This window comes from Pseudopipra pipra, chromosome 16 (assembly GCF_036250125.1).
Source record: "Pseudopipra pipra isolate bDixPip1 chromosome 16, bDixPip1.hap1, whole genome shotgun sequence".
In the NCBI taxonomy this organism is placed as follows: domain Eukaryota; kingdom Metazoa; phylum Chordata; class Aves; order Passeriformes; family Pipridae; genus Pseudopipra; species Pseudopipra pipra.
The window spans coordinates 4,085,618-4,112,525 of record NC_087564.1 but is presented as its reverse complement, the minus strand read 5'-3'; the positions used below and the strand labels follow the sequence as shown (position 1 = coordinate 4,112,525).

Here is a 26,908-nt window from a genome sequence, read left to right as displayed (position 1 = left end):
ACTATATTTTTTTGCATCCAATACATCTGACAAGTGTATAATAAGCATTGCTTACTGTTTTCAAACCAGAAGGAACTGCATGGCAATGCTGGCACACCACGACTGCTCTGCTCTGATGTCAGCATGTGAACAAATTCTGAAATTTGGATACATACAAGTTGAGAAAAATGTTGTTATATTTTTAACACTGATGAATATTCAAAATATTTTACTGTCTCTCCCTGTAAAATAGATACTTTGGATATAAGATTATCAGAACTGAAGGAAATCCCCCCAATCCTATCCTATCCTATCCACATTTCCATCTGAGCATGAGAGTAGGAAGATGACCAGCACCCAAGTCCTGCACATTTCAAGGGCTTAGGATAAATTAAGTTGGTGAGTTAATAGTCTTTCTAGATTTATATCTGGTTTTTTGGGATATTTTTTAAAAAAACCCTCTGTTTAAAGGTGAAGGAGAATAGTAAACAGTTGCAGCAACAGACCTTTGCTGTATTTTGGATTACTACTTTTCAGGCAAATAACAGGAACTATTTTTCTTAATTGCAGATCAAATAACTACGATTAGATTTTAAACGTGCATTTTAATGGAAGTAGGACTGAAGCAGCCCAGGTGTAACATATCCTTGAGTTGGGAGCCTACAAAGTGAGCCAAAACTCAAAAAAATAAACTACCTTTTCAAAGGCATCAGTATGGAACATGTTGCCAGGTTTTTACTTGGGAACTGTGGCAATATCACATGAAAATTCCTGGGAGATTTCAATATTAAAGATGGGAAGTGCCAGTTACAGTGGGAAGAAAAAAAAAAAAAGAAGGGGTGAGCTAAATGATGAAGAGTCTCGTTTTTTTTTCCAGTGCCTGCAGGTTTTAGATGTAAATGTATGTGCACAAAACTGTGTGCCTGGAATTATTAGGAAGCAGAAGTATTTGCAATCTTCAATCCATCCTAAGTAGCAAACAAATGATGAGTTACCTACATCACATGAATTGACTCACCATCATCTGATCATGAAATATTGTGGAAATAAAACAGGAGATTAATGCAATCTACCTTAAAATTCCCAGATACTGTGCTAAGTACAAAAGGCAAACCAGAAATCGAGGATGTATCTGAACCAGAGACTACCTGGGCCAAAGGAAGTATCTTACTCTGTGCTTGTGAAGTGCCTGTAATTTATGGTGCCATATAAATGATTTTTAACAAGGATGAAAACAGTTGTAGAAAGCAGTAGTTCAGAGAATGGGAGGGGAAAAAAAAAAAAAGAGAAATGAGCTGATAGCATATGAAGTAATCTATAGCACGAAGGGAAAACCAACCAAAAGGTAATAAAACTATTCATTATGTGCTCTTTGGAGGGCAGCTGCTCTCAAGTAGCAAAGTGACCTTGAGATGAACACCACTTTTTACTTCCACTATTGTACTCAAAGACATCTTAAGAATCCAAAGGCAGAGACAACTGCTGTATGAAAGAAATGCTGTAAATGGAACTTGTGAGCACAGAGGATATCTGTATTTTTGCCCATTACCTACGGAATGACAGATTCCATGGCATCTGATTACATACTCGGGACACATCCGTAGCCACTCCTTCACATTAAGGGCTTAAATTTCTGGTATTAGTGGAGCATATAAAATGCCTGTGATATGAGGTACTTGGGTTTTATATCTCCCTCTCCCTGTCTAAGCCATACTGTCTTTAAAGCTAACAGAGGTGATCAAAGCTCCAAAACACACACCAGCAGGAGGAAAAAACACTCCTGAAACAAGGTCAGCTTCTCCCAGGGGTGCAAAACAACAAAGATGCTACAAACCAGCAAAGCATTTCTGCCTTTCTCAACTTCATGGCTTATGAAATGCATCCTCTAGATCTCCTGCTACAAAAAGAAGAATACCAGCTGTCCACTGACACTGGTGATTGTCTAAGTCAAGGGGCACTTGGCCTTGTTGACCTTCCTGAGGCTCACCTTGCTCCAGCTCTGCATCCTACCCAGGTCCCTCTGGATGACTTCCCTTCCCTCCAGTGTGTGACAGCCCCACACAGCCTGGTGCCATCAGCAAACTTGCTCAGGGTGCCCTTGATCCCACTGCCCTTCTTTAGGATACATTAGGAAAGCATCAAAAAGACACAAGTAAGCATGGATGTATGTTTGCTGATGTTACTGTCCCAACAGCTTCTGTAAACACAGTGAAAAGTGTGAAACTCTGGCTAATTTAGTTTTTTTCTAAAGAAATTTTTGCTGCAAGGCTTTGTGAAGACAAGACAAAGTATTGAAGTTATTTTTGAAATTCTCTACTTCTCTTCATCTGTCTTCCAACAACAGGAATAGCTCCCTGCTCAAGCACAAAACTTCAAGATGGTGCAAAACTACTGTCAGCTTGATAAAACTTGGCTTGGTTTGGTTTGTTTAGTGTACCTTCTTTTTATTTTTTTATCCTGCTTCCTGGGATTTTGTACCAAGAAAACCATTCCTGCTGAACACAAAGAGAGACTTGGCTTTCAGGACAACTTGGGATTTTGCAGCAGAATAGAACAGACCACAGTTACTGTTTAAGTACTAATAAAAGATTGCAAGATTAAGAATGAGTACACACTTCTAAAATCCTGGCCAAAGATTTCACCCTTTATCTAACACTATGGTGGATGTGCATGTCAGCTACAATCTATAGGATTGGATCTTTAAGCTGTATTTTATATATATATAAATACTGATATATGTTTGTATGTACATCCATACATATAAATATTGATGCATGCATCTGAGTTTTTGTTTAGGATTAACTTATTCTTCCTTGTAATTCTACTGCTTTGAAAAAATTTGGCAGCTACTTAAAAAAGCATAATCAAAGGGGTTTGTAGAGTGGCAAACCTGACCAGTGTAAACAAGAAAGGTTTAGAAGGATTTTACAGAATATAAAATGACCATTAACATCAACACTAGAACATGATGCCCATATTATAATCAATATTCCTTCATTCTCTCTACTTGAAAAAATACTGGTTCAAGAAGCCAAAGTTGCCCAGTGACTGCATGTCCTAATAACACTACACTGTTTGGATAGTTCATATAAGATAAGGGGTTTTTCAGTTATTACAACATTCTTAATGCTTGTTTTGTTCCCTTTAAAAATCTAGTTGCTCTGTCAGTTATTTTCTACATAAGTAAATGATAATAGAAATCCACCATGCAGAAGGACCAAAGAGTATGTTAAAAATTCAGCCCAGCTACCTGCAATTGAAAAGCTTTTCCTGTTTTTTGGGGTTTTTTCACCCTTGTGACAAAGAAAAATAAATACTACAAGCCAACAGCACCTCCAACTTCAAACCATACAATATCCCCCAAAACCACACAACCCCCACCCAAGCCAGAAAAAAACAAAACCAACCAAAAACCTGCAAAAACCCAAAACAGTCAAGGGGAAAAAAAAAAAAAAAAAGCCAACCCAAATTGCACTGTAAACTAGATAGTGTTTCCTGCTTGAATGAGGTGTGACATTAAAGGCACTATGATCTTTGCTAGTCAAATTGCCTCAGCAACAGCAGAGGTTGAAATAATAAGTCAGGATAGTATAAACACTGTTAAAGCTGTGCACTCAAAGGTCTGGTTTCAAGATGATCAAAGACAAACTACAAAAGCTGTGTGGAAAAAAAAGAGCTCCCTCTCAACAAATACAAACTAAGCAAGAAAACCTTTCTTCTTTTCTAGGCCAGCATCCCCGACCGCAGCGAGTGTTCTGCAACAGAAGCTGGAGGAAGTCACTGCACAAAGTCTGTACCAAAAGTTGCTGTTCTGAGGGCAGAAGCTGCTCCCAAATCCAGGGTGGATCCAGTGTTGTGTCTTGCTCATGTTTGTGGAGCAGAGGGAAGAGAGAACCAGGGTATTGAATTCATGGTGGGCGCTGGTTCAGCCCTTGTGCCAACTAAATCCATTTCCTTCTATCCCTTCAGAAGTTTATCACTTCCTGAACCTTCATTACACTTACTGAACTACCTCCTAAAGCAATTCCCTATCCCTGGCTGTCTCTATATAGCTGTGAGTCTAAATACACACTGAGGAGCTGCTGAAATCCCTATAGTGTGCTGCAACTCTAGATGGAATCCGCCTGTCACACTAAATGGATGGGTAGTTAGTGAAAACATTGCTTCAGCCCCACCAAATATTACTGTAATCCTTCCATTTCAGCAATTATGAAGCACCATACAGAGAAAATACTTGACTGTGCAAAAATCAAAGCTGAATTCAGAAGAAAGTGGCCTTTGAACAGTAGAAAATCCTCTCCCTGCTGTTCTCGGAGAGAGATGCCAAAACAACACCAGGAGAGGAATGGAAGGTTTTCTGAAAGGCATTCCATCAAGAGCAGAGTCAGGACAATACCTAAAGGCCCCTTGACTATTCCTGAAAGAGTTTTAAGAACTCTGAAGTAAGTGGCACCACTGTTCAAACATTTTTTCCTCTCTTGATCAAAGAGGCCCACTGGCAGTGAGCATTTGGAGGTAACTGAGCATTTGGAGGTGACAGCACCCTCCCGGGGAGAGGCCGTGTCACCTGGAACATGAACCACAACAATTTTCATTACCTTGCCACTGTTACTTCTATTAATCACCATAACACTAAACAACGAATTGGAGGCCAGCATTAAGAGTCACTATTCTTGAGGAGGCTCCTAAAGTTTGCCAGGATTGCCAAGCAGACTGCAAGACAATTTTAACCTTCTTTAGTTGCCTTTCCCCCCCCCCGTACATATTCACATCAAGGGAAGTGAAAATTTAAATGAAATCACATCCTTACAATTACCTCTTCTCCCCACAAGTTTGGTGGACCACTGACAATACTTTTATTCTTTTTTTAGATCTTAGCTCAAATAATTCTTTCCCAAATTGTGATGTGAATTACTCTATATGGAACCACTGGGAACAGAGCTGGTAAGGTGGTGAGTGAGATTACTCTAATTTCATTCCATGTCAATGTGTAATACAGATCAGGAGCCAAAAATAGGCCTTTTTGATCTCACCTACCTGTATCTTCACACTACACCTACATGGATGATGACACATGCAGCTCACTGCAAGAATAACTACAGAAACTAAAGAAAGATCATTTTAAGGTACTTGTCTGGCATGTCAAATGCAACATAACCTACATATTCCTAAGGAAAGGACGAGTAGTAAACACATCAGATTGATCCAACTCTACTAGTACACCTTAGATTTTCCCCTTTTAACCCTTTCTCCTTTAAGAGAGGGACATATAATATTGAGTAGTTCCAGATTACTCTTCCAGGCAAAATGTACATGGGCTGTTTGCAAATGCAGACCAGAGATTTTCGGAAGGAAAGGCAGTGACATTTTTATCAGCATCCAGAACAAGCTGCCCAGTTTTGAAACAATGCTGTGAATTACTGCGTTCTTTCTGGTAACAAGACATCACTGACTCACAAAACAAGCTTATTATACACCTTTCTTTTCCTCCAGTCCAGTGTGGAAAGAGGTAGATTGAAAGCAGAGGTTCTTTGGCCAGGCACTACCTAAGTTCTGCCCCGTTATCACCCAAGTAAGTGATTTCAGGAAACCCTCATCTACTTCGCAAATTGTTTCCACTCTGATTCTCTTCCTCTCTCCAGTTGTTTGGTTTTGCTCAGCTCAAACTGATCAAAAAATTAGCATCTGCTAATCTGAATCAAAATTTGCCTCCTTAGTGCATCAGAGGAACACTGTACACGAAAAATGTCAATGGATTATTCTTAGATCACTGGAGAAAGCTAATACCACAATGATGAGCTTCAAAAATCTTTTTCAAAAAGTTTCCAGAAAAACTCATCCACACAGCTAAGTACATTTCAAACCTGATGAATTAATGCACTGAACAGAAACACAAAAAAGGGCTAAATACTGCAGGATTAGCGTTGCTTAAAAATTATGCTGGAGGTAAATGCCTTTGCTTTTGTTTTCTCCCTACCTGGCATAACTTTGATACATTTTTGGCTCCATGTCAGAGCTTATTTGATTTACCATGTAAAAGACAAGCCAAATAGAACAATACTGAATGCAAAAATTCTTTTTGTCTCCTTGAAAATTAGAGTAGTATAAAAATATAAAAGTTGATATTGAATACAAGATGATAGTAAAACCCTGCCCTGCCCATTTTTCAGACCAGAGAAGGAACTCTGGCTGCATATAATGCATCTTGATAATAAGCACATGTGAAAGCAGCTGTTAATTAGAGCAACAACTAGGTCACTTAAAATTTCAGGTCAAGGAAGCTAATGACACCATTTACCATTAGACCTCGTTGGTATTCACAGGAACATTTATAAACCCTCCTAACATTAGAGTTTCAAATTGCTCTCTGCCCACCTTGGAGAGCTCATCAAGTGTTGCTGCACGAGGACCAAAAGCTTACATAGCACAACTCATGTCAGTGCAGATACAGGAGTTCACTTGAAACAATTATGCTGAGTTAATAGTGCAAAATAATAAATTATGAGTTGAGAGGAAGGTTGGGTAAAGCTTGGTGAGCTTTAAGTTAGCCTGTACATTTAAGTAATGTCCTCAGGCTATGATAAAAAAATAAAATGCTAGGCTAAAGTCAAAACAGCAAAGAAGGGTCAGTGCAAACAGCAGACAGACTTCTGAGGCTGTCACTGCCCTTTTTTAGAGCTTTATGTACTACAGCTTATTTCTACCTAAGGCTGGTATCCTGGTCTTCTTCACAGCCTTAAATAACTTGGATCATTCCTGTTTCAAAGTCTGTTTTTCAGACCTAAATATGAGCAGAAAAGTGTTTTTAAATGATTTTGAGCAAGCTGTGAGTTCTGTGTCTTTCCAGGTCATTTATAATGCATCAGAATGACAATTGCATTAAGCTCCACACAGAGACTCATAAAACAGCAAGTGGCAGCAGGAAAGAGTCAGAGAAGAGGAGAGGGTGTAACTGTCCAAGAAGAGATTTATAAATCAGGATTAGATAACACAAAACAGAGTGAGGGGGACTAAACTATCATTATTTTCCTTAAAGGAAACACTGACAAAGCACAGTGCATGGATGGAGGTGGAGAGAGAAATAATGAGCACTCAATTTGCCTTTAAAAACACACTGGTTGTTTAGTACAGCTTGATTTAGATGACAGCAGATTAGAAAGCAAAAAGAAACTACAGAAATATGAAAATAATTAATATTCGAGGCAGCACATTGTAATGAAAATCATTGCCAACAGAAAGTAAAACTTGAAAAATGGCATTAATGCTCTGTTTATTTTTAAAAATCAGATGGAAACAAACCAAACTCAGCTTGTGTTATGTATCCAAATGGAATAAAAAAGCCCCAATCAGCCATGCTAAAGATAAAATTCCCAGAGTTTTCAGTATGATTTCTCATTTAATAATTCAAGTATAAACAGTAATGTCTAACTGGGAATTGTACTAGGTTGGCAGGGTGAATAAGTTACCAACTTGTGGTTTCTGTTCTTTGCAAATCTTGAGCAGAAAGGGGTGAAAATACACTGGCTTCCTTAATTATTAGGATTATCATTCATTGTAAATATAATGTTTAATGGCCAGAGGCTCCAATGAGTTTCATTACTCTAAATGCTTTATTCCAGAACAGTGACACTCTGCTTTGCACTTAGAATTTAAAAGGCAGGGAAACAGATAAGAGGTGAGAAATGTCTGAAGAAATGATTATAGGCAGAGTCAGATATTTCTTGGTATAGCCACACAATGTCTAATTATTTATTTACACTATTAGGATTTTAACAAGCTTTTCTTTTGAAACTTCTTTATGACTTGTAAACCAATGAATGACTAGGGAATCAAAAAAGGAGAGTGGCAGACATATTCATCTTAGAATTAGCAAGGAGGGTGGGAGATAATATGTCTTTTTAATTTTATATTATTAGATGATGTAAGGATAAGCTGGCTTAACAAACACAAATGAATATTGGCATTTTATTATTTTAATCCTGTTTTCTTGTTCTATTTCAATTCTTTTAGTTGGGATGAAACAATATTTTGTTGTGGATAGACTGTCTCACACCCAAGTATTCACAGGTAGGTCACAAACCCCTAAAGAAGAGACTGCAGGCCTGCAAAAGCTATTTCAGCCACTAAACATGACTTTAACAGCCCTGCTCAGCTGGAGAACCAACCTAAAAGTGAGAGGATGGTCAAAGCACACCCTCAGTGTTGAAGGTGCAGCATCTCCACACAGTATATTTAAATTTCACTGTATTGCACTGCAGCAGACAAGCTGTGAAAACTCCAGTAGATCCCTGGCACTGGGGAAGGTTTGGATGGTTGATGACCAGGCAGGGGAAAGGAGAAGCTCTGTATTTTTTGCTTCTGCTGTGTCTGTCTGTGAGAGACTTTTTGGGGCTTCTGGTTTCTGTCCTACAGCCCCAAGCTCTTCCTCTGGGTGGGCATTGCTTTCCTGGCATCCCTGCCTCAGGAGCAGAATTTACACTGGCACCTGTGTTTTGTGTCACAGGAACACCACGGGAGTGGCAGGAGATGATGTACCCACTTTTAGTAGGTTACAGATGTGGTTTTGTCTGTAGTTGTCACGTTCTGACATGACACAAAGCCCTGAGCTCATTGTTAGATGTAAATGTGTAATACTGGTATAGAAAGACACAAAATTTTTACTGCATCCCATTTTATCCACTACTTTGAAAATCCACACATTTTTACTTGAAGAAAGAGCTGGCAGCCTCCTCACATTGTATTTAAAAACAATGTTTTTCTTCGTTCAAGGAAGAAAATAAAACCAAATGAAAACTTTCTTTGTTCTCAAGGCACTGCTACCTCTTGAGAAGCTTGTCCTTCAGGTACTATTGCAATATTTTAGCTTTGACAGCTGCTCTGTTGAGACATGACTACTGATAAAACAAAGCTTTGTCACTCCAGCTCCAGTACAATGGCAATGCACATGTCAGCAAGAAAAGAATTGGGGACAATATGTGATGCATCATTCTTGCATAACTTGTTTACCAAAAATCCCATTACAAGTGTGGTGAGGACCAGCTGAAGCATCTCAATATGTTGGTGGAGTTAATCTAATGAAAGGCTGAATGTATGAGAACCCTGCACCATGTACTTCAAGATTAGAGTATGTTCTTTATGTTCCTTATACTTGCAAGTCACGAAGGCATAGCTGATGTTTGGTAAACAGCAAACAAAAAAAAGGAAAATGCTGCTTTGACTATTTCCAACAGTATTTTTGTTTGTACAGAAACTCACAGTTCCTTCAGGCCTCTCCCTCTCTACTTCCATAGGGAATTTCGAGTAAATACTCATCATGTGATATCAAATAAATGTAGGTCTATTAACCAACATATGGATGAAGAAAAAGCTTTTGTTTGGTCGGGTTTTTTTTGTTTTAGTCAAAGAAAGCTCTTATACCTTTCCAACCAAATACTAGAATCAATCAGAAAATACTTGCAATCGAGAATACTTGCAATCTGCAGAGATCTGTAGCATTTAAAGGGAGCAGGGACTAAAACCTGTTTAACACAGTCACTTTAACACAGGAAAAGGGGAAAACAAAATAAAGGTCAGCAACCTGGGTTCAGGAACTCCATCTGGTTTACAGACTGTACACAACCAACATACACACTGAAATACCAGCTCCCTCACACTCCTAGAACTGATTTCTTCTGAGAGTACACAGACTATAAAAATCCAAAGGATAATTCTTTTTTGAAACAATCTTAGTAGTGGAGACAGTCTGAGAAACACAGTGACCTTTCCCATTAGACCTTCACCTGGTGCATAGGAAGAGTTTGCTGAGTGTCAAAAGAGGTCCTGTGAGAAGCTATTTGCTGCCAAATCTCACTACAATATGGAAGAAAAACCTGGATCTACTCTAGCTGTTTTATATTGAGAGATGTACAATATTTACCAACAAGCAACAAATGAACTAAATATGCTTCTCTTAAATTAAGTAATCCATCTGTCAATAGCACAAACTAGACTCTGCTTATGTTTTAAAAGAACAGAATATATTATGCAAATAACATTTGCATAAACACTTACCCTTAGCTGGTCTCTTTCACAACTCATCTGTTGTTTTGAACTCTACAAGAGGAAAAAAGAACACCAAAATAACTTTGAAAGTATAACATTCTTGCCACAACAAAGCTGCTAAATCTACCTATCTTACACATATAAATCTTGGGAATGTGTCTAAACAAAATATTGCATTGTGGATCTAGACAGAATCATTACTGCAAGAAAGCTTTTTTCCCACTTATATTTTAAAATTAGAAAAGGAAATTAACCAGAACCCACAACAAATCTGAGGTAGAAAAGCACTTATTTTTTTTTAGATTTGAAACACTTCATTGGTAGTTCAGTTCAGGAAGAAGCTTTTCCCTGTTTCTGTTCCATCACAAGTCTGTGCTGTGTTTCTGAACACCCCTCTACTAAGATACCATGATACATTCACAGCACACCTAAGAAATAAAGATATGGAGGCTTCATACAAGTGATAACACACACTCCTATGACAACTTCCAGTTCTGATCAGGTGTAAGAATAACTCTGAAGATGATTTGATTCCACAGCATATTTTTTTCCGTGCTGCTGTCTCTGTGTTTTGCCAGGTTTATGAGAAATGCTCTCCAGAGTGTGAGAGCTTTGCTCAGGAACATACTCTGATGTTGATTTGTCCAGCCTGTGGTGAGAGGTTTTTTTAGTCTGATTTTTGTTTTGTTTTGTTTTTAAAAAGAAGTATTTTAAGAATATTTTATAATCATTAGGTAGTATAATTAGCCTTGAAAGTGCAATCACTGTCATTTCTGTCATTAATGTACATGGCAAAGAGTTCACAAAACATGAAATCTGATGCAATACAAAAAAATTCAAATCTGAATCTTCAAAGGTTCAGAACACACTTTTTGCTACTTTGTACTTAGAAAAAGTTAAAGCATGGACTAATACCCATTTGTACACGCCATTTTCACTCTGTAGTGATGATGAAAAACTTCTCAAAGTTAGGTTACTACAAACAAATAAAGCTGCCAGCCCTTTTTTTCAACGTAGAAGAAAGAATCCTGGTAAGGAAGTTACAAGCTAAACCTTCTACATGGACAGCACAAGTTTTACAAAGCAGTCCCTGTACGAAAACACAAAGTCTAACAGAAACAAATGCTCTTTGAAGTTCTCTAGCAGGGAATAAAATGTAAAGAAATTCAGCATAGGGCTAATTACACTTCCCCTGAGGAGTCAAACTAAGTACAGTTAAAGTCACTTGCAGACTAATGATTCCACTTTTCAAAGTTCATGGCTTTACAGCATTTATAAATTACTTTAAGGTCTTACTAGTCTGCACTATAAGTGTGCTTGCATAAGTCTCAAGAGTTAATTTCAGATCTGAGTTCCAGATGAACTTCTTCACATTGATTAAAAAAAATAAAATAGATGGAGTATTTCAGTTGGAAGGGACCTACAATGATCATCTAGTTCCTTCACTGGAAATGACTGTGAAGAGTCTTTCAGAAAGACTGCCTGAAATTTATATTTGCTGTTTTACTTCCATTTTAATCCAAGGGAAAAGAGCTTCCAATTGTACTTTTAATATCATCCTTAAAAAGAATGTGGTGTCCTCTTCCCCATGGGATGAAACTTTTGGCTCTGACCTCCCATTAGCTGCACAGATTTAAAGACATTCTGCCTTCAGACAGAAAGGTGACCAGGGTGCTTAAAGATCTGGAAATACATCTAGACAGGGAAGTAGGAAGACCAGGATACTTCATCCTGGAAATGAGACAGCTCCAAAATTTGTACAAAACTAACAAAAAAACCTGTATCAAATATTTGTAGAGTGAAGCAAGGGTTATAGTTACTGATCATTTAAACAGACAGGTAATTCTGTGTTTTAATTAGTCTGCTACTGTAATATGAAACACAAACCTGACAAACACCTGACAGCTCAGCCACCAGAACAGGATGTGTTATTTAAGATTGAAAAGAAGAGTTTATGAACAGTGGGAGAACACAAGAGAGAGGCAAGGAGTGAATAAGAGCCCAGGTGTACAAGTCAGGAGAGGGTGACTGCACATCAACATCCAACTGCTCCTCCACAGTTGGCAGCAAAAGAAACAGAAGAAAAACATCCATTTATTTAACACAAATGGCTTTCTTATGATTGTGAAGTACTATTTTAAAATATACTTTGATTCAATCTACCACCACATCCATGGCACTCTGGCTACTAAAGAAACAGAGAAACACAGTGGGGACAACAAGCAGGACACACCAATGCCAGCAATTCCCTTGGTTCAAAGTTCAGCAAATACTTGAGTCCAAACTGTGTGTTTTAGCTAAAATAACACAACCCATTGCAGGATGAATATCCACCTACACAGCTCCCCCATCACCCTTCACACCGGGAGCTTTCCAGAACAAAAGCAACAAGGCTTAGTGAAAAGGCATTATTAGGATGAGACTAAAAAGAAAAAAAAATGAAACAAACCAAAACTTCCCTTAATGAAAAAAATCTTTTTCCTAGTTTAAACACTGATGCCATCTGTCTGTCTGCCTGGCCCTCTATTTATCAGTTCAAGTTTATTAATGTACATCTGGGAAAGGCTCATTTGGACACAAGCAGCTTTCTGTGCATCTAACCAGTGCCAAATTTGCTCTCTCATTTTGTCTTTTTTTGCTATCCATGCCAGTTTAAGAGAAACATCCTGGCAGTACTGAGCACTTAAGGGAAAACATAAATAATGCATTTACAATATGTAAACCTGTAAAGATAAATGAGAAAAACTGAAAGCTATAACATATTTAATTAATGATCAGGAGCCCCTAGAAGCAAACCTTGTGCATATCCTGCAATTTTAAATACAGTGCTTCTCAATCCTGAATTTACTTTGTTATGTCTCTGGATTGAACCACGTGCAATGAACTATTTATTTATTTTAGCTCAAGACTGCTTGAAGAACCTGGTCAGTACATTGAGTGTCATTGTGTCAAGCTCTCACACACTGTGAGTTTAGTGAAAAGAATGCCTAAAAGATTGATCCTCTTTAAAGAGTTTCATCAAGGAAAAATTTTCAAAGAACTTGAACAATATTTCAAGACTACAGGTCTCTTTAAAAGACAGAAGGCTTAGAAGACACTCATGCTGTCAGGCTCCATCATTTTAAACCCCAAAAAGACCCTTTGGAAATCCTGTGCAACCTGCTGGTGTCATTCCCCAGGGAGCTCATGACTAGAAGGACGAAGCTGGTTTTGTTTTCTTTAAGTAACAGTAACAGGAGGGAGACTGAAGGTCTTTTAAGTGTATTTATCAGTCATCCACAATGCCTACCTCTGAAGAAACTGGAAAATAGAAAATGGGACCCATGCATGTATGAATGGACACATGAGGGAGTGACAGCACCACTCCAGGTGATAAGGAATGCCAACAGTCCACCTGGGAAGTTTTTTTGCTGTCAAGGTTTTTAAGTGTCATTTTAAAGAAAAGGTTTAGGTGATGGGGCAAAGAGAACAACAGGATGGTGACAAGGCTATTTACAGAATGTGCTGGTTAAAATGTAAAAGGAAAAAGTATTCTCCTTGCAGTACAACATTCCCAAGTATTTGTTTTACATTTACAAATTCAAAATGCTTTAAGGATTGAGAAAATCCTTTGCAATGGAGCGCAGCCCCAGTGGTTGAAAAATAACCAACGGACATCTAATGTCTTTTACATTCTAGATATTTTGCCACAAACATTTGAGGTAAATGGACAGCCTGTGTTCCAAAACCAGTGCATATGAAACCCTCCTGTTTTCCACTGAGCACTCACTGCAATTATTCAGCCAAGATTTTCTGCAGCTTCAGACACCCACTCTAACAGCAGGGCCAGGAAAGGCCCTCCAGCATTGCTGTCTCTCTCTTTCCACCTCAAAAAAGGCCAGTGAAAATATGATTACCTGAATGGTAACAACATTCCTGCTTTCATTAGGAAAGGATAGCTTACAGTCAGTATCTACATATGAACTGTGGAACATGAGAGCCAAATGTGAAAAGCTTGGCACTGCTCACAGTCACAGTGCTTTTATCAAAACTAAACTTCCTGACTAGTGATTGCTCATTCTTCTGATTGAGGCCTTATATTTCTCCTCATTCATAGATCAAACAGCTGAAATTAAACCATGGATTGTTCCATACTAGTTGTGTTTCACTAGATACTTTGGGACATTTCATACTATTTGCAAAATCCATCTGTTGGCGTTTTCTCTCATTAGATACTGATCTCACTGTAAAAGTCTTTTGTCAAAAATTAAATGCTTGTGTTTTTACCTTGCCACGCTGCCCAAAAATGCTGCGCCACACAAGGAGACACACTATGCACTGCTGTATTTCACATGGAAACAGTCACTCCCCTTGCATCATTTTATTACATATTAGTGTTCATTATATCATTGCCCCACAGAATTCTGAAGAAATGATGCTTCAAGTTATTTAATATGTGGAGAGAGTATGGGCTTGTACATAAATGTATAAATAATGTTGCCTATTAACCTAAAATTGCTGTTCAGTACTGCATGTGAAAACCCAAAACACAAATGGAGAAACAAAGTCCATCCCCAGAGCTCACAGTGCCCCAAAACAGAGCCCGAGGTGCTCAAACACAGAAGACTCATTAGAAATATCAGTAACTGCATAAACATACAGGATGATTTGAACTAGAAGTGGGGTTTTCAGAGCCTTTGGTAGCGACTTACAGCATCATTTAGAGGCTTTCAAATAAAATCAGTATTTCTTCCTCAAGGACTAACTGGGGCCATCCTCCACTTTCTTTAAGAGCTGCCCACATTTTCATCTACATGTCTCCTGAAAGCCCCCAAACTTTGACAAGTCTGATGAGGTAAAAGTGTGCTCAAGACCTAAAGATTGTTTGTTCCATTCTGTTACTAATACAAAGGGCTACAGAACATATATATCTCTGCATATGTAAATTTTTTCCAGAACACAGAGCTTCGGGTTTCTCACGGCTAGGTATGTGTTTGCATGCAGAGAATTTTAATTTCATGGGGTTTTATTACCACCATCAGTTATTGTGCTCTAGCAGTGGCTGGAGGGACTGATTTATTCTCCAACACCCTTGGCTGGCTATTGTATATCGACTGGTGCTGCTCTCATAAATATATTTGGGTGAAGAAATGTCTACAGTTCCGTGCTAATACTAAGCAGAGTTAAGGTTTCAAGTGTCATATACAAGTGGGTTTATTTCTACTGGAAGAAACAGGCAATTATTATGGCCCATTGAGCTCAGATTAAGCATTTCCATCAAAAAAAGAAAAAGAGCCTGGTGCTACAATCCTTGTAAAGCTGTAAATGCAAATGGGGACCATCTCATCTTCCATAAAAAATAATCTATAGTTTTATAGGCTTCCTCCCTCTCCTGTTCTTTTTACCCTCAAATTAGCAAAGTATTGCAAACAGGATCATTTTATTGAGGCAAAAAACCCTATAAAATCTCCGAAATTAAAATAGAAACACTGTTAAAAAATTGTTGCATTAAAACAATTTGTAGGCAATTATTTCCTTGTGCAAAAGGGCTCCTTTAGGCAACTGAGAAACCCCAAAGTCCAGTTTTTGTTGTTGCTTGGCTTCAGGATATGTTTCTTCACCAAGATTTTCCATGTTGCTTGAACATTGTTACCTGGCAAGTACAGTGGGGTGGGGTTTTTTGTTGGTTTTTTTTTTTTAGGTAACATAAATTAGGAAAGTCATCTCTAACAAAATATTTGTTACAAGTACCATTCTAGATAAACACTTGTGTGGCAAAGCCTCAAAATTAAATTCTGCATGTATGTTCTGCACGGAGTAACCCCATGAGAAACCTGATCCATAGTTAGTATTCAAATGTAAACTCCTTTTCTCCATAAAGGACTAGCCATAATGCATTTCATTTAATTCCCCTGCATAACACAGAAAATATTATAAGGAATAATCAGAAGGCAAAGGCAGTGTACTACAAAGAATAAATGGACACAATGAAAATTGTAATTAAAAATATTGTGATGTTAAAGCAGCAACCAGTGTAGAATTACAGTATGTTATCTTAGAATGCAAACAGGCCCAGACCAGGCCTGGCATATTACATATATTACCCTATTTACTGCTGCATAAATCATTTTTGTTTCATAAGTATGTTGTTATTACAAGAATTTACTCTTGTAAGATCTTGTACCTTTGGGGAAAAGGATTTTAAGTTTCTTTCCTTAAAGTCCTACCCAGAAAAAAAATAATTAAAATGCAGATGATGACATGGATACCAATTAAGTGATAAACTCTGAAGCTTGTGTAAATACAGAATGAAGAAAGTGGAAATACTTATTATCTGAGTATCTAATACTGCTGAATTCTGAGGGTTTGCATTACACAAATAAGGCAGTAAATCTGTTATGCTGCATAATAGTTTTGAAGTAAAGATCATGGGCAGATATGACGACTAAAAATATATAATAAAATAAGAATATATAGAGTATAAAATGTATTTATCTGTCTATACAGAGAGATGAAATAAAATGAAGAGAGGGCTTAAATAAAAACTCCATTTTACATAGAATAGTGTCTTGTATTTTAACCAGACACTTCCTCCCAGCCTGTTCAGGTGGCAGGTACAGGAACTGCAGGTAACGACTCAGAGAGACACTTCAAGGAAGAGGAGAGACCAGCAGCCTGACAATGAGGATATCACTGGAGACAGGCCTGGGTTTCCAGCCAATTACCAAAGCTAGTTATGTTACAAATTGCTCCCAGAGCCGTGGCCTGGCTGTTATCAGCAAACATCTGCACGGCCACTTGCTGTGCTCGTGTGCTGATAAAAAATAAGGCAGGTTCCTTCAGTCCCCGGTGCTTGACAAATTACAAAAAAACCCCAAACCACAGCTTTTATCTGGCACATCCACATTATTGGCTGAAGAGGCCATTATGGAGGGAACTGCTCTGAGAAACCAGATATTGCCAGGTCAGCAAGAAGCCAATGAACTGACAGATATCCAGACTTTCATTTGTCCCCGTACTTGGATTTACTCATTTTCCAATTAAAATATTAGAGTATCATAAATGAAAGGCTGTGTGTGTACAGATATATTTATATATATAAAATAGTTTAATTTATATGAAATGATCCCAAGCATGCCAAAAGGTCATTCTTCAGTATTAACCTAATAAATCAATCATCATAAATTGATGATTTATCATCAATAATTGATCTGTAGAATTTATTTTATTCATCCACTGATAAAATAGGAAAACCTTAGAATGTTTACCATGATAAACAATTTATATTCTACAACTGGTTTTAATTAAGACATAATTAATATCATTCCACTATAGGTTAAACTAGTTGGCCAGTTAAGCTATTGATATTTCTCTTTTTTCCCTTTGTTTTGTGTTTGGTTTGGGTGTTGTTTCTTTAACAGGTAAGAATTTCTGTCACAAGCAGGATTTGTAGTTGTATAGATGTGTACTTTATATACCTACTCTTGTCAGTAGAATTTGAATGCAAAAAAAAAATGAACACCATGAAGTGCATTAAAATGACAGTCTGTTTTCATGTATCACTCCACCTAAAACTTGAAGTTTTGATGGATAACTTCATTATTTATGAAACATATATGTGCTTCTTATCTTTAGCTCTTGGGAGAGAATTGCAAGGACATAAATGCAAGATGCAAATCAATCATTAGTATTCACACACATTTTCAAGAGGATGGTAGAATGTCATTACTGTCTTAAATTACCCTTTTCTGGTTTTCAGAAAGGAAAATTTCAGGAAATGCAGCACTAAGTTTTGTGCTTGCACACACACAGATCACAAATCCAAACACAAGCACTGCACCCTTTGCCACATTTATCAGGGTTATTTTGCAGTGAAGCAGAGTTGGCCTATCCTGCACTAAATTATCAAATTGTGGACTCCTCAGGTGAGATTTTTTTTCCCTCAAGCACAAAGGAATTACACCCTCATGAAGTTTAGAGGGAGAACTTCACACCGTATGTGTGAGGCCAGTAAATACACCCAAACCCAGAAGTGTTTTCTCTTTGCTTTTGAATGAATGAATAAGTCCCAGAGAGAAAAATGTGTCCATCCCACCTTGAACTGGGACTGTTGCTGCTCTCATGGCACAAGCCTGACCTGTGCTCTGCACCAGGGTTCACTCCCCCTCTCCATCACACATTTCTGTGCGTGCAAGAAGCTCAAATCAGCAGAAAGGGCAGGCAGATATTTAATAAGCTCCAAGACCACACATGCCATTAGCAACTTTCTACTTAGCTTTATACAAATCTGATAATGTTCAGTGGAACTGCAGGCTGTACAGGCAGACAGAACATTTGGCTCTCAGAGACACAAACCAATCACTCTGCAAAGCTGTTGATACTCATTCCACGGGGAAAAATCCTGGTTTGGTTCTGATTTGCACTGTAAATCTTACTTACCAAAGGCAGTACTTTGCTGAGTACAGCAACAGAACTGCAGAGGAACTCTACTGAAATGAGTAATTTTAGATTTAGAGATGCAGAGAAGGGTAAAAATCTTCTGGAATAATAAATCCTGTTCCTTGCACTTACCAAATTGTTCACAGATTCACTGTGGCTCACAGTACTCCAGAGGTGGGGCAAGGCAGGGCAAACATGGCAAGACAGAGCTTCTCCTGCTCCACCTGAGGACCTTTATGTAATCACTTGACACAGTTTTCCAGGTGTCATGGTATCAGTAAGAAATCACAGATGTCATTTTGGACTAGATGACCTTTAAAGATCCCAATCTGTTCTATGACTATAAGTAAGTAACATAAGCAAAATCAGCAATACTGGCTATTCTCATTATTAAAATGAGTTATCAATTAACAGTGGATCATCTTTTAATATTCATGTAAAAAGAAATAGATACCAAGATAATTGTGGTGCCAAACACAGCTGTATGGAGAACAAAGTACACCAGTAAATGAGAACAAAGCAAGCATGAATTACCTCCTAATAACTTTGGTTATATTTAGCCTCAGATTATGCCACTAACAAAGAGATATTCAAGTGGTTTTCCAGGTTTCTTCTGAATGGAGTAATACATGTACTCGCACACTGCTCTGGATTAGGGATTTTTTTTAGGAGTCCTAAAGTTCCACCTTGGGAACTGCACAGGTCTGATTTGCACCTCGTGTGTTCACACTCACACCCAGAGCTGAAGTAACTCCTCAAACCCTTGCTCAGCTTAGAAACTGTGCCTTGAAGGAATTGTTTCCTGAATAGAATCATAGAATCGACTGGGTTGGAAAAGACCTCCGAGATCATCGAGTCCAACCCTTGGTCCAAATCCAGTCCATTTACTAGATCATGGCACTCAGTGCCACGTCCAATCTGCGTTTAAAAATCTCCAGGGATGGTGAATCCACCACCTCTCTGGGCAGCCCATTCCAATGCCTGATCACTCTCTCTGTAAAGAATTTTCTCCTGATATCCAACTTTCCTGCCTGGGGAGATGCACCTTTCAGGAAAATATTTAAATTCCCTTCCCATTTGCCCATGGCTAACAAGTCAAAAAGCACCTAGCAAAACCCAAAATTTCTGAGTCTGTAGCACTGGTGCCCTGAGAGGAAAGTGTTCTATTCTGCACAATGTTCACAGCCAAGCACTGCACAGGGAAGGAAGGGCAGAGTACCTTAATCTCCTCTCCTAAACACCTTAACTAACTATAGAAGATGCAGTGCATCCAATAACTACCCAGTGCTTTGCCTTGTTCCAGGAATGCATTACAAAGACTGTCAATAAACTTTAATTAGCAATATATTTTTAGTGGCAGTGCTACAGCTTGCTGCAATGAAACATTTCTCCCAAGGATTTCTAAAGCTTTCCTAAAGAAACCTTGACACTTAATAATGAAAGACAGAAATTGTCATATAACAGCATCCATTAGGGCACTACATTCTCCTCACTCAGAAGTGGTAAGGTTACTTTGAACAAGTAACTCTCATTTAAAATGTTCTTTACTTTTCTGTTAGGAAAATGAACAATCATTGGCAAAATTCAGGTGCAGTTGACAAAGTTAAACATTTTCTTTTTCACCTCTTAATGAGACTACAGCAGTGACCTCACTGTCCTAAAAATAGAAAAGCAGAGGGAAACATTTAAAACTTGTGTATCTCTGTGCACCTGCATGCACACCCACACTCATTCTGCAAACTAAATGTCACGTTCTTCAATGACCTCCACGATAACAAGCTTGAAAATGTAGCTTCGAAATTGTATTGTACCTATACCTTTGGAAAGAATTGCAATGGCAAATTGCACACAATCCTTATGCATGGAAGTGCTGCTCCCAAAATCTCCAAAACACTCTGATGAGCTACGGTGAGGTGGCCATTTAGAAGACAGAAAGAAGTCTTTTACTATATACACATGAAAGATCTAAACATCATCTCCTTTTGCAATAAAAATAACCTCTTTTCTTCTCCACACAGCTATACATATCTTCACTTTTCTGCCACACTTTAACCCAGATTGAAAGTCATCAAGGACAAAGAGTTCCATCTACAAGTTTTCTCATACATATCTATAGCTCTATATAGAAGAGAGGTGGAGAGGGAGGCAGAGAGAGAGAAGCATCTCTTCTCCCTGCATATGCAGCTATTGTTTTCATGACAGCATAGTATAAACCAAATTATGGTGTTAAGGACTAAATTCAACATCACGTAATAATGTCCACGATCAATACAGTACCCACATACACAGTTCAAAAAGTACATTTCATCCCCATTTGCATGCAGGTAATGCTCATGCTGGGGTGGTCCAGCCTGGGTGTTCAATATGCCACACATCAATACAATCAACACCTCCAGCAAGGTGTCATTTAACTCCCTGTTTCTCATCCACTTCATTTCCCAGGTTCGTAACAGTTCTTTGCTGCTTTTACACCTGAGTTTGTAGAACCTCCTATACTAAATTTTGCAATGAGAAAAATATGCAAAATTACACAAAATATTTTGAGCTGCATACTATTTCTTTTTTTTCCTCCTTTTTCCTCCCAGAAATGCTACATTTCCATATGTCAAGAACACAAGTAAAGCCAAAGCCTTGAGGTAAGTTCCACAACTGCAAGAGCACACGTGTTACCAGAGAGGTGTTGGGTCAAGCTGTTCAACCTGAAACCCTGTTTAGCCAATCCACTTTGATACCAAACAGTTCCTCTCACTCAAACAGGAACAAACAAGGTACCACACAGAAATAATTTGGAGCTCCACAAAGCTCTAATGTAGGTGGCCCTTGGGGAGAAATGAGAACAGGAGAATTTAAAAGAGCAAGATGTTCTGTGTGGATATTCAGATTAATCACAATCTTGTCCAGTGGACTCAAGATCCAAACTAACTCATTATTTTTAAGCCAGGTAGCCTTAATGTGGCACATTTTCAAGCCTGGGATTAGGTGATGAGATGAAATGATTTTTAGTGTTATGATGTAAAAGCCATTCTAGTCTGCTAACTACCTGAAACACCGAGATCAATTCTGAGAGTAAAACATCAATTACCTCACTTACTGAGACAGGATAAGCAGCAATTAAAAGGGTAGGGAATGCTGCTCTGCATGACATTACTTGTCTAGTTTTTCAGTATATCATAGCAATTTTGTTTTGATTTCTAATTGTGTCTAGAGACTGGAATTCAGGCCTTTTCCCTCTCCGTTATGTATTTGGAGACAGGGTTGTCTCTTATTACTTATATAAAAATTCCTGATATGCCTTGAACTGGCATGCAACATTAAAAATAAAAATTATTTTCCATTGTGAAAGGATACCTTTGCTTAAAAACTCTTACCTGGGCTCTGTTACACTATAATACCCACCACGACAAATAAGTCTAAATGATGGCATTTTATCGTTATTTATCACCCATCATTACATAAGGAAGTAAATCATGCAAGAACTAAGCACCTCTAGTTAAAACACAGCCTTTGCCTTGCATCTGCTGAGTGGTATGAAGATCTCTGAACTTCAAAAGTTTAGGAAGGCAGCACAAATCTTATTGAAGTGACCAAACAGGCAGCTCAAAAAGTATCACTGCACACCCACAGCTGGTTAGAGACCCAGGGATGGAGACATTTGTTCCTCAGATTTGCCACATCAAAAGCGATAAAGTTCTGCCAAGTGTTCAGCTCAATAATGCCCCCACAGCCTTCTGGGAGCTCATCCCCCTCTCCTGCAGCTACTGAGGTACTGCTGGGGGGGTGTTTTAGGGAGCTGAGCCTTCCATGTGATCTGGACACCTCACCCAGACTCCCAGAACCTGCAGCTGCTGAGCACCTTTGCCAGTGGAGAGAACACAACTCACAGACATTCTGTGGCTCTGAAGCAATTGCAAGGTAAAGCTCTTTTTCCAAAGCTTCATTTTTTTAGTGTCATTAAAAAAAAAATCATTTTCATTCTACAACAAGACATAAATCTGCCCTACAACACTGGAATTTTCCATAAAGTTGATTATTCTTTTCCCCCATTTTTTTCTTTTATTCCTTTTCCCCAGTCTCAGCTCTCACTGTACCCCTGTGTGGTTGTGGTTGAAGAGAAAGTCCTCTTGTGAAAAATGGGAAACCTCCTTCTAGAATCTGAGCTTGGCAGCTGAGCACCAGTATGATGGGTTACAGATGCAGACTGGCAGGAGAGCCACACTTCTCACTCAGTGCCTGCTTCCCATGCCAGTCAAGGGCAATAATTCCTTAAAATGACTACACAGCATTTTTTAAAAATAAAGCCAGACTTAAAATACATCATGGAGATGTCTTATTTTTTTTCCCCAAAGCCTTTCATTTGATTCCTGAAACACTGTAATTCATATGTGTACATTTAACAGCCTGGAGACTTGGGACTAATAACATTGCAAAGAAGGAAAAAAAAACCCCAAACGACCACCTTTCACCTGTCCAAGTCAGATATATATCGATCACGAGAATTCTTTTTACCTGAGGGGAATAAAAAATACCTTGATCTTACAAAAACAACAATTTGCAAGCATCTATTAAACAGATTTTTTTCATTTCCTGCATATTTTTTATAGTGGTTCTCAGTGCTGTTTGATTCCTAGAGCTGAATCTACTGAGTAAGCAGTATTTGATCATATTTTATAGTGTGTGTGTGTGGTTTGCATTCTAAGATTTGGGCCAACATTGATTTTATTTCCTCTTAGTATTTTATAGTTATTAGACTGCAACAAATTTTTCCCAAGTCAAGTCTGGATTTAAATATGGAAGCCAAGACAGAAAGCTACTGAAACTGTACTATGCCATAAATTTAGTATATTTGTGATTTTTTTCCCCCATTATTTTTACTGTTACAGTTAGAGGAGAGGTAACTGTGCTTAGTTTATGTATCAATTCCTCTGGAAAACCAAGGGAGACTTTGCAAAACTGTGAACGGCCATTCACTGCTGGTGTAGTCCTGCCTTGCACCTTAGCAGCTGTTTTCTTTTGTCTTTAGACAGAGCAGTGTTGCCACCATCTGTCTTTAGGAAAAAAAATAAAAACAAAAACACCAAGAAAGGAAGAAAAAAAAAAAGGAAAGTATTTTTCTCAAAGCAAGTCAACAGCATAAGCAAAATGGGAGTGGAGGGTGGAACTCCAAGTCCATAGGCATTATAATAGAAAATGGATTGAGAGAAACACAAAATAAAGCAAGGAATGAGTTTGTCTGTATTTAAAATAGGTTTTTCTATCGTTACCTAAATATTCCTTTCCACGAGAAATAAGACAAACTTGGCATTTCACAGGGTGTGGGGAAGGAGGTCGGGTCACTGTTGTTTTTGTTTGATAGTTCTGAACTAATTATAAAAGAAATATGTCAATAATCGCTTCTTTCTGAGAAGAAAATAAGTTCACCAGCTATCTAGGTATTAAAAAAAAAAAATAAAAAAATCTTACAGGTTTCATACATTCTTGTTGTACATGTCATGTTCCAGCTTCAGAAATGTGGAGTGCCTGAGGCCCACAGAACAGGAGAAGAACTATTCTTCATTACTAGGTTATATAAAATCTCTCTCTGATGTCTGGAATTATTTTCTAAAATAAAAAAAGAGTACTGCAGCCCATTTTCACTGCATTTTACTCCTTGTAATGCCCAATAACCATGTTTCAAACCCCATTTTTCTCTCTGCTGTTCAGAGGCAACGAGGAACACAAGAACAATGTATTGCCAGACATGCTGGAAATCCCCCTTCCTGCTGAGCTTTGGTTGTCAGCTCTTGCCAAGCTGCCAAACCTCACCTTCCATCAGGATAACACAGATTAAATCTTCCTAAAAGTAATAAATGTTTTCCCGGATGAACTGCTGGCATCCTGTCACTTCCAGCAAGAACTAAACCCATTTCACCCAGAATATCAAGTGCTGTGTTCTAGTGGAGCTGGAGTGAATTTAAGCCCAGCCCTAAGTGCTTGAAGCTTTGTGTTCTGTCCCTTAATGAGCACTCTCAGCTTGCACATTAAAAAGCAGTGCAGTCCATTCTCAGTGCATTTAGAGCATCCAGCCCTGCTGATGCCCAAGCTGAACTAAATTCACATGTTAACTCACTGAGATGCTCCAGGAGCCCACATCTGGGGCATCTGACAAATGCCACGTGCATGACTTCAATTAATTGGAAAAAAGAACAGAGAACACTTAAAATATTAATGTATTATTGTTGACAAGTTTGACAAGATTTCCCAGTACTGACTGCACATATTTCAAAAAATTGATATTTTTCCCCTATGACTACCAGCAAAATATATTCATATATGTGTTGTAACACAGTACAACGATACACAAAACCTGTGGGAAAAAAGATATCCTAACCACCTAAATTCAGGTCTAAGGGCATCCCACAATAGGAATAAACAGTACAGAAACCCCATAAATGAATACCAGAGTGTACTGAGCTTAAGAATCTGAGCCTTTTTCACCATGAGAGAAATTCTGCTGTTAAAGAGCATGAAAGTTGCACCACCAGTCAACAATCCTTCCCAATGGTACCCAGCTGTACCTGTCACTTGGTCTCCACTGTAAAAGAAAGAAGCAGGTTGTCAGCAGAACTGAAGATCATTTTGATGACTTTTATTGTTCTGGAAATGTTAAAAAAAAAAAGTGCCAACCCTTTCTTTTCTTGCTTGCAAGAGTCTGTATTTAAGAGACAAATGTGGCAAATCACGAGAGGGGAAAAAAGAGGGAACATTCTGCTTTCCCTTTAATATCCAGATCATGTTAATTGATGCCAGTAGAGTCTCTCATTGCCAGACAATCACAATTAGCTCACCGATTTCTGTATTTGTATGATCTTGCCTCCGCTAATTACAGATGAAACAATACTTTGGGGGAGGCTAAAATTCCTCTCTCTTTTCCTGGGGAAAAGCATTAACACCTTTTCAAGCACTTGCCAGTCTGTAAGACCTTCCAGGGTCACCATCTGTGTTACAAGTTTTATTTCAAGAGCACAACACAGAAATTACCCAAGGCAGTGATACCTTGCAAGGCAGAGGCAGCAACACCTTGTCAGTGCAGTTCCATGGAACAAGCAGATTCCCACGGAAGGCTCATTTTCCAAGCACAGTTCTTCACCTCCCCAGTCCTGTTTGCTATGCACTAAGTTTTAGCTATATGAGAAAAATAATAAAAAAAAAAAAACGCCAAACAAAGAAGCAAAACCCCCAAATGGTGCATGACACAGGCCTTGGGATACTTCAGAGGGAGGTACCACAAATAATCATGGAATCACAGAATGGGTTGGATTGGAAGGATCATCTCATTCCACCCCCTGCCATGGTCAGGGACACCTTCCACTAGCCCAGGCTGCTCCAAGCCCCATCCAACCTTGCCTTGGACACTTCCAGGGATGGGGCAGCCACAGCTTCTCTGGGCAACCTGTGCCAGGGCCTCCCCACCCTCACAGGGAAGAATTCCTTCCTAACACCTAATCTAACTCTGCCCTCTGTCAGTTTGGAACCATTCCCTCAGCCCTGTCACTATGCAGGAATATATGCACACACCTACTAAATGATGTTAAGCTACTAACAGCCAAGTTAAGCATTTACATAAGTCCCTCTCTTGTGAAGATACTGTGTTGGAACTTCACAGATGACTGCTGGCATCCAGCAACTTATTTCAGTAAAAAAAAAAAAAAGGCATTAAAAAAGCACCACTGTAATCAGTTTGTTGGTTTGGGCTGATGCCTTTAGGCTCCCATTACCACTTCAGTTTTAACACAAAATGTCTTCATTTTCCATCATGTTGAGGTGCTTTGACTGTTTGCCTCAAATAGCTGCAGTAATCTCAAAGAGAGGAGGGAAAATATCTGAACTCTTTCACTTAGACTTTACAGAATTATTCATAGCAGCTTGCAAGTCTACTGGGATTACTCAAAACTTGAAAAGAAACTCAATATTTCTATTCTAATATTGCAAGTACAGCTCCCCAGCAATTATAAAACACACTGCTCAGTACTTTCTTTAACATAGGCTGGCTTGAAACTAATTGTTCTGGAAAGAAGTAAGTAGATCTCATTTACTGCTGGAACATAACTTGAATACAGTTTTCATGTATTAAAATTATTCCCTAGTGGCAAAGAGAAACGAACAGAGTCTCAGGGAAGGCAAGGGTTTGTTCCACAGCAATTAGCTACCACCACAGAGTCTGAACTCCCCTTTTCTTTTATTATTACTCTTATGATGGGAGGTGTAAAGCTAATTGTTAACACTTCATGCAATCAAAAACAGCCTTAGAAAATACACACTGTATCATGGGTTCCTCATAGAAACAGATGCTATTAAAATCTAGTATGGTGGGATAATATTCACAACCTGGTCACCTTTTCTAATTTTTTGGTTATACTGCAGTATTTTTAAAGGAAAAAAACCAAACAAACAAACCTGAAGAACATGAATTCTACTTTCTAATTCCAGAGAA

General features: G+C 38.4%; 1 protein-coding gene across 30 annotated transcripts in view; it reads right to left on the bottom strand.

Moving 5' to 3' along the window:
* The window catches only part of RBFOX1 (RNA binding fox-1 homolog 1), a 1,150,020-nt gene that overhangs the window by 357,510 nt on the left and 765,602 nt on the right, over positions 1–26,908 (bottom strand). For 24 of the 30 annotated variants that reach the window (XM_064672743.1, XM_064672746.1, XM_064672735.1 and 21 more), the window contains one exon: positions 10,030–10,071. The exons of the other annotated variants lie outside the window; for them this stretch is intronic. In XM_064672743.1, the coding sequence (XP_064528813.1) occupies positions 10,030–10,071 (42 nt within the window). The remainder of the gene's footprint in view (positions 1–10,029; positions 10,072–26,908) is intronic. 30 annotated transcript variants of the gene reach the window in all.